The sequence below is a fragment of the Perkinsus marinus genome, assembly GCF_000006405.1.
Source record: "Perkinsus marinus ATCC 50983 genomic scaffold scf_1104296935302, whole genome shotgun sequence".
Classification (NCBI taxonomy): Eukaryota; Perkinsozoa; order Perkinsida; family Perkinsidae; genus Perkinsus; species Perkinsus marinus.
The window spans coordinates 852685-860626 of record NW_003214508.1 but is presented as its reverse complement, the minus strand read 5'-3'; the positions used below and the strand labels follow the sequence as shown (position 1 = coordinate 860626).

General features: G+C 49.0%; 4 protein-coding genes across 4 annotated transcripts in view; 1 reads left to right on the top strand and 3 right to left on the bottom strand.

Annotated features, from left to right (window-relative positions):
• Positions 1-103, bottom strand: part of Pmar_PMAR003561 (conserved hypothetical protein) — a gene marked incomplete at both ends in the record, with an annotated part of 3414 nt that extends 3311 nt beyond the window's left edge. Inside the window, one exon of the mRNA XM_002784256.1 lies at positions 62-103. Within this exon, the coding sequence (XP_002784302.1) occupies positions 62-103 (42 nt within the window). The remainder of the gene's footprint in view (positions 1-61) is intronic.
• A 101-nt stretch (positions 104-204) lies between these two features.
• Pmar_PMAR003560 (U2 small nuclear ribonucleoprotein A', putative) lies at positions 205-1724 on the bottom strand (the record flags this gene model as incomplete). Its single annotated transcript, XM_002784255.1, has 7 exons — positions 205-415; positions 491-621; positions 666-757; positions 813-928; positions 978-1106; positions 1174-1265; positions 1659-1724. The coding sequence occupies 7 exons, from the start codon at positions 1722-1724 to the stop codon at positions 259-261; spliced, it is 783 nt and encodes a 260-aa protein (XP_002784301.1). The 3' UTR covers positions 205-258.
• A 558-nt stretch (positions 1725-2282) lies between these two features.
• Positions 2283-4159, top strand: Pmar_PMAR003559 (ribosomal pseudouridine synthase, putative; the record flags this gene model as incomplete). Its single annotated transcript, XM_002784254.1, has 8 exons — positions 2283-2403; positions 2473-2601; positions 2692-2819; positions 2866-3066; positions 3267-3355; positions 3402-3489; positions 3532-3652; positions 4146-4159. The coding sequence occupies 8 exons, from the start codon at positions 2283-2285 to the stop codon at positions 4157-4159; spliced, it is 891 nt and encodes a 296-aa protein (XP_002784300.1).
• Positions 4160-4163: 4 nt separating this feature from the next.
• Pmar_PMAR003558 (dynein intermediate chain 1, axonemal, putative) lies at positions 4164-7059 on the bottom strand (the record flags this gene model as incomplete). The annotated part of the gene is made up of 17 exons (XM_002784253.1): positions 4164-4296; positions 4342-4457; positions 4510-4663; positions 4711-4836; positions 4883-4991; positions 5129-5193; positions 5236-5306; positions 5349-5496; positions 5544-5708; positions 5753-5872; positions 5914-6067; positions 6111-6209; positions 6254-6369; positions 6412-6524; positions 6730-6861; positions 6911-6961; positions 7012-7059. The coding sequence occupies 17 exons, from the start codon at positions 7057-7059 to the stop codon at positions 4164-4166; spliced, it is 1920 nt and encodes a 639-aa protein (XP_002784299.1).
• Positions 7060-7942: the final 883 nt, after the last annotated feature.

The window sequence follows — 7942 nt, the reverse complement described above, 5'->3', positions numbered from 1 at the left end:
GTTCTTACTCCACGATCTGGCACACTGTATTCCACGCGAGACCTGTTGGACTTTACCCTACCGAGTCTCTCAAGTTCCTGAACACCTTGCTTGAAAATGGCATGATGGTTATATCAATAAATATTCGAAATCAAATATACTGTCAAACGAACGGATAGATAGCCGTTAGTGCATATGCCCCTCAACATAACATAAGCCATAAACGCTTTTGGACGTAGTAGGAAACGTAGACCGCAGTTCGGGTAGATTTCTAGACGCCTAGTTACGAGCCTTCTTAGCGGCTGGAGACCCTTCATCATCATCTTCCATCTTGGCCACCGGAGGGATGTCCGGATCCACATCCTCCTCGTCCTCCGACTTATCGTTCTCATCGGGATCACTATCAATCTCCTCTTCTTCTTCCGAGCTATCCAATCTGATACAAAAACCAGTAAGTTAATAACTTCACATTACTCCTAAGCTTTGATTTCCACACTCCCCCTAGTACTACTCTAACATTCGACGGATCTCATCCCGACCGAGGGCACAGAGAACGTCATCGGAACTATCCGCCGCCACAAGATCGTCTGTATCCTCCTCATCATTCACACCCAATATAGCAGCCATATCTACCGAGTCGCCCTGACCACAGCACATAACACCAACTATCGCATTCTTCACCTTACATCACGTCCTTTGTCGTCTATCACCTCTACCTGTTCGAGTATGTCGAATATCTTCTTTCGATAATTGGCCGTCTTAACCACGGGACATTCCTCTGAATATAATCAAGCACGGCAGTTGCCAGTAAACCCAAATACAGCAGCACTTACTCAGATCAATCACCTGCAAGGACTTGAGATTCCTCAACGCCTTAAACTCCTCCACAGAGTCGATGAGGTTGCCACGCAGCAGTAAGAGCCGAAGGGCAGATAAATTAACCAACTTACTGAGAAAACAGTCTAACAGGACCATTCTCATTGGCCTCTCTATCGTACTCGATAACATCACTAGTGAGCTTATTTTCGCTCAGATCGAGGGTTTCTACGTTGGCCAGCTCGGGAAAAGGGGCCTGTATTTCGGTAAGGCCGCAACTGGTAAAGTTTATTAGAGTTAAACTCGTGCACCTAACGAACAACTGGTATCCAAGCCTGCTCCCCTCAGCCGAATAGAGGACTCGGGAGTTCCTAATACTTGGAAATGTCTCCGGACATGTCCGCCTTGGTTATCTTCGGTAAATCCTCCTCGTCAATTACAAGCTCAGTCAGGTCTTTCGGCTCGCACTCCTGAGAAAAAAATCAATCAACTTTCCTCGCCAGTCCCGAATTCAGAGTGGATCAAGGCTTCGACGTATTGTTCGTTCGATAGCCGCAAAAATGACAGTTCACTCCCAGTTGCATATCTGCGCTGATCTCAATCATAACGAGAGCACACGAACCGTGTGACACGATGAGTGGAGGATCTAAACGCTAGCGTTCCTCAACATTTCCCTAGACACCTCTACTAGACCCATGAGTGTACGCTAAAGGTAAGCTCATGGTCCAGTATGAGAATTCGCCTCTGATTGATACAATGGCAATTCGGCTAAGCCGCGGATGACGATTCAATCACACTAGAGCTGTATAAAGTAATCACATCGTGTGCCCTAACCTGAGAACTCGAACGCGAATCTTCATTACCTCTTCGGCACAGCACATCTTGACGATGGAGTCCATGGAGCTCGCGACTTCTTCTTGAGCTACCATGTGTATGGAAACGACTTAAGTGTGACGAGGATGAAAGACTACTCTGTATTTCAAGTACTAAGAAAGATCCAAGATATCGCAAGATATGCAAGACGGTCAGTTATGACCCATCTGATTCGCGACGTCGGAGAAATTTTTTTAGTTTTCTTGGAGCGTACAATTCGCAACTCACTCGACATTCTCATTAACTAGGGGTACTAGTGGTCCCACGCTGTTGATGTCTCAGCTATGATGTTCTCCCATTCAATTCTGGATATCAAATTTCTGTGTTATGGAGCATGGTGATTCCTCCCATATCCGGTATAAGCCTCAGTGTTGAGTTTTGCCGCAGTATCGCCTCGGACGAGAGGGATGGACGACTGAGGAGTGTGAGGACAACGAACCTGACCGAATCGTAGCGGTTTCGAGAGAATAGGGACGTTACGCACGTCGCCTTTACGAAGGTGTTCCCAGAGAAGTAGTAGCTTGCAGTTTACCCTAATCATATCTCGTACATGGCGTGTCACTACGATACATTTCTCCAGTTAACCGCTATAAATGTCATCTATTCTATCCGACATGGTAGACGGCGATGTTATATCACCGCCTGAAGATGAGTTCGACGTCACAGCGACTGGCATCAGGGCTAAGCGCTACACCACTACTAAAGTGGTGAACTGCAAGAAACGATGGCGTGGACGTAATAAGGCAACTATCATATCAATAATCTCGAGGGGGCTAGGGACTAGTAGTAGTTGCCTATGCTCAGGGAGTATCCAAGACATCATATCTGTCGAATTTGCATTAGACTCCGAGTACATTGAGAAAGCCTGCCGAGAGGGATACCTCAGAATCCGAAAAGCCGGGAAAAATGCGGTACCCCAGCGGGCCAAACCAGGTACTAAGGCAAGATTCGTCGTCTGTATGCTGATCTAACTAGTATCGTGTGATAGTTGCCGCCTTTCGCACTTGTCGATTTTTCTATCAGAAAGTCTGCTCAAGAATGGGGAGAGTCTAGTACACACGTGGAAGGCTGAGGAGCCCCAGGTTGATTTCACTTGTGGGGAAACAGGGATTGTTTTTATCCGAGAAGATTCTGCACGAGGGATCGTTGCGGTAATAGAAAATAGCAGGGAAGAAGGCGTGACGGGATGATACGAAGGTACACAAGCCCGCCGGGCTTCCGACTCACTCAGGCGGCAAGTACATGAGGACCTCACTCGTGCACATCTTGGCTAGAGCCTTTAACCTCTCTACTATACGCCCTATCAACCGACTCGATAGAGAGACCAGTGGAGTAGTCCTACTAGCTGCTGATGCTAGTGTGCATGAGAGGCTCAAGGATAGGTCTCTACTCAGCAAGGTGTATGTAGCTGATGTTGGAACTGATGCTTCTGAGGTACGACTGACTCATGTTCAATGATCATTGTTCGAGTGCAAATGCATAACGATGGACACTTTCAATGAGATCTGCTGGCAGTCAGTTCCTCGCGTCTGTCAGCTCTACATGCTCGCTATACTGATATGTTAGTACTTCTGTCGAGTATAAACTCTGTTTCTAAGGTGCCAGCATTATGTCGCACTCCAATAGCGGTCGATCGTCACGTACCGAACCAGCCTCTCATGTCACGAGTAGTGGAGGATTCTACAAAGTAATGAGGGTGGACATTCTCCATTGCTATGAGGCTCTTCCCTCAGTTCCACCCTATGTACAACTCTATTTCGTAACCTCGGTAACGGTGTTGTTGCTTGCCGACCAGTGACCGGTAAAACCCATCAAATTCGAGTAGGCCTTCACCCGTCGTTTTGTGTTGTACATGCTCATCAGGTTCATCTGTCCCATCTCGGGTTTCCCATACAGGGCGATACTCTATACGGCGGAAGGAGCACTCCTGAGGGAAGACTCAGATTACACGCTCATTGTTATCAAGTGAAAGATCCCAATCAAGGTGGGTCACCGTCTATCCTTCCCAATCTATGCGTTGGTCTTCCTCAGAGAGTTTCATCAATTTCGTCTCGCCTGTGATGCCCACGTGGTGTACCCCTGATGAACGGTGGCAGACAGAGTTGGAATCCCTGCTGAATGCCAATAACCCATCAGGATGAAAGTGACGTTGAGCAAACCCTTCTGGACAAGGGAGCCGACAAGAGCTTCCAAAGGGGAAAGTCAAGCTACCACGTGAAGGTTTACAATGCAGGAATTCCTCAAGGGTTTGAGTTAAGTGTGGATAGATGTACGGACTGCCTCCGGCTGCCTGCCGCGCATGCGTATCGTATTTCATCGAAACTACCTTCCACGACAGTTATTATTATGATAATGTTATGATGACACATCCACCCTTCCGATCCCTATCGGACGGTTTTACATCGAGTGTAATATGACTACGATGTTCGCCCTTATCAACTTACACAATACCTTACTATTCGTCAACACTATCTTAGCAACACTGCAATAACATCTCATGCGCCAACCTCAGCACCCACATCAGACTCCTTCTGTGGGCTAGCGGTCATCTCCAAGTACTTGTTCATCTTCCTGATCTCCAATTCTTCTCGTGTCACACCCTCCTCCTGCTGTGTCACCACACAGAACCTGAACAATCTCATCCCCATCGTTTGCCTTGTTACTTGTCACTACTTCCGGAGGTTTGGAGAGAGTTTCAGGCAATTCACACCACCGCGATCATCCCCCACGAATATGATAGGATCAGTCGTATTAAACATGATATGCGTTAACTTTGCCTTCCGCACTACCTACAACGACGACGACCACAACGATGAAATCGTGCCCTCTAGTCAGACTTACCTTCTGGTAGCAAATACGTTCGTTGCGGTTGACTGACAGATCATAGAAATGCACTATACCGTCCGAGGTGATCGCTGCGAAGGCCGTGGAACTATACGGTGCCCAGGACACATCGCCGACTGCTTGCCCAAGATCGAAAGAAACCAAACAGGACCTGTGAACACACCCCTCCCACTCAAGTGTCCTCAGCCGAGCCTCTACTCCTGAGTGTGATCCCAGAGCTTCACAGTCCAATCCGCGCTAGCTGATATGAATATCCTAGGATGATAATTATTCCATCGTACGGTATACACAGCCATAGTATGGCCCTCGTATGTGGCGAGGTATCTATCGACTATTCGTGTGGAGATGTTCCCGCTGAACGGAGACGTACTGTCCGGCGAAGTCCTTGCTACACTTGTGGATCTTCCCCTCCTCAGTGCCGACCAGGAATAGATGATCGACAGCAGCGTTGAAATCAAAACAGAGACCTCCAGCTAATCCTAAGACAAGACGTCCATCCGCGTACCCTCACAATCTTCTCAGACTACCCACCCGCTAACCCAACGTCATCGTCGGTAACTGAGGCGCGTTGACCTGAAAGAAAACTACGCAAATGCCAGCCGGTCGGATTGTGTACTCTCTTTCTTCTCAACCCCGGACGAGGGTGCAACAGCCATCTTCAACTGCAGCAGCTGCTCGGACCTATTCCCACGTATGGCCTCAGATAAACACCAATAAACCTACTCGAGCTTATCCTTCATCAACCTCCAGATACTTATACGCCCATCCGCCGAGATTGAGAAAAAGTTGAGCACCTAATCTCACGTCCTGGGAGTTACATCAGGTCTCATAGTTACTCCAGCGGAATCCTCATCATTCCAATGGACTTCCCATACAGGATCAGTGTGTTTGTTAGTTCTGATGGTACTTTGGTACAGTGGTCTGCGCAGCTTAGCCCTCACATCGTAGACCTGTACAGTGCCGTCGTAAAGTCCCACGGCCAACCTGAAGACCAGAGGACCTCCAAAGAGAGGAGAGTTTAGTGACAATACATAGCAGGTTGGGAAGGGTGCCAGTCTAGACAGCAGACTCCCGACTCGGTGTTGAATACGTATTCAGGAAAGCGGGTGTTCTTCACAGAATAGCAACAGATAACCCCAGACCCCTGCTTGAGGAAGTCATAGGAGCCGAACCCCACTGCAAAGAGATCTGCGTACCTGCCAAGTGAAGTGCCCAGTGCACTCCTCCATAGAGGGCCTACTTGGGGTTGCAGCGGATACAGGTAACCTGCTTCCGCTTCGCTTTCTCAGTGGCAAATCGCCATAAAGGCAGGAGAGTGCCATGACCATCGCGGTAGTCATCAGAGCGATCCTCCCAATACCTGAGGGATTGTTGAAGAACAAGTCAGTTCTGAGCACCGACTTGAGGTCGCTGTAAATGTCGCTCTCTGTGTTGTGGTTTATCATACGCTCCATAATCTTTATGGCGAGCCGCATGGAGTCACCGTAGAGGGAGTCGGCCTGTCGTACAGGCTTCTTGGTATCAATCATGTCCTCGTTGGTCAACTTACGAGTACCTACCGTAACTCTCTCAAACAGGAAGATAGCTTAGAAACATACCGTCAGCTTTGTCCTTAGTAGCCTCGATATCCTTCATATAGTGATCATATATAGACCAAAGAGTTACCGTCTCGTTGTGTGATGTGTTCGAAGGAGGTTCTGAGCTACAGCATAGAAGAGGGCTACCTGCAATAGGGTGGTACCAGTGCTGATGCCCCGGTCTCGAATAATGCCATTCTTGGTCTGGGAACCCCGATCAGCGAAGTGGAATTGGTTCCTCAGCGTGTTAGCTGCCGGATCCGGATCTCCCTCAATTGCCCTGACACATTCCCATAACCCTGTATTACTCAATAATCCTTACTCGATAGAGACATCCACAGCCTCAGTGCTGTCCCTGGCCTCCTGCTCTTTGGCCTTCCGCTGTCGCGCATCTTCCTCCTCTCGTGCCTCGGGGGAATCGGACAGCATCAGAACCTACAGCACTTCTGGTTCATTTCATATTTTGCCCGGATTTCGTATTGGCGCACTTCGAAAAATGCCTTTTTTCAACATCTTACCAACTGGTTTTAGTGAATTATCGGAAATTTCGATGAAGTAGCTTGTCTTCTCAAAAACGTACCAACTTCAATTAACGAAGTTAGTAAGTAGAATGTCGTCAGCACTGCCCTCAATTGCTTACACCGTCCACTGCAAGATGCCATGCTGTGTGATCCACTTCTGTATCAACCTTATACGATCTGTCCTTGAAGGAAAACTCGGCGGTATTGTCGGGAGCGTGTGGATCATGAGGATGGAGAACCCGTGGAGGGACCTGGCGGCAAGAGCAGTCGAGGGGAGCTCGAGAGGTGTCCGTCACTGACCTCCTTCTCCAGCTCTTCTGGAGTGAGGTCCACCTGGTCCTCTGGGACGACCTAAAAGCCATGGACCATCCATCTCTAGATAGGAAGTGATCTTAGCCTACCTTAACGACAAGCTGCATGTCGGGGTCGAAGTCGAAGGCGTCAGCCATGGTCTAGTAATGCCAGAAGTATTTCAACACTGTATTCGAGCACTACCTGATAGTATTACCCCAAAGATTGTCCTCCAACAACAGCTACAGGTGGTATCTAGTCTCGATGTCTTTGGAGACACCCTGTACTGAGGATATTGACCAACACCACTACTCCTTGACCATAAAATAACGATCAACATCTCATGTGAGATCTCCTTATAGTTTCCTGGCCCTCGGTTGTGAGAGCCACTGCTCCATCCAAGACCCTTAGAGTGATAGAAACTCGCGTGTCACCACCCAAGCAAGCATTGTCCCTTCTGATACCATGCATCCACTGTGTTTGGGATGGACCCGCAATGAGACAGGCACTTCTCCTCGGCAAGCCGACGTCATAGTAGACACCCTCCTTGGGGTTGGCAAAGGTCATAATACAATCAGCCGCCAAAGAGAGGTCGAGGATACCGTCAGCCCAGACCCAACTGTGGTCAACATGGAGATCAATACTACTACCTCTACTCACAGCGTACTCCTGGACCACCATCTCGTGCCAGGCGTGGTCCAACAGGAGGCCAAGGCCCGTATGGATTCGAGGGAGCACCAAGTCGATGCTGTGAGGAAGGCCTTGGAAGTTGTCCGGACATTTCAACTTCCTCTTCTTGAAGTTCACTTGCGGGCCATAGTCCTGCTTCCGACGTCCCGACTGCGACAGCTTCCACGGTCGAGCATAGATATCTCCAAGCAGGGTGGCCTCCTCCGCTTCCGTGATTGCATCGGCTAGTACTACGAGGCCAGGTGGGACTATGTCCGATTTGGCCGTGCCCGCCACCCCATCAGGTAAGTACGAGGCCGGGGGTGAGTGGACTTGAGAGAACGGCAGTGACCTCCTCACAGAGCCGGCAGC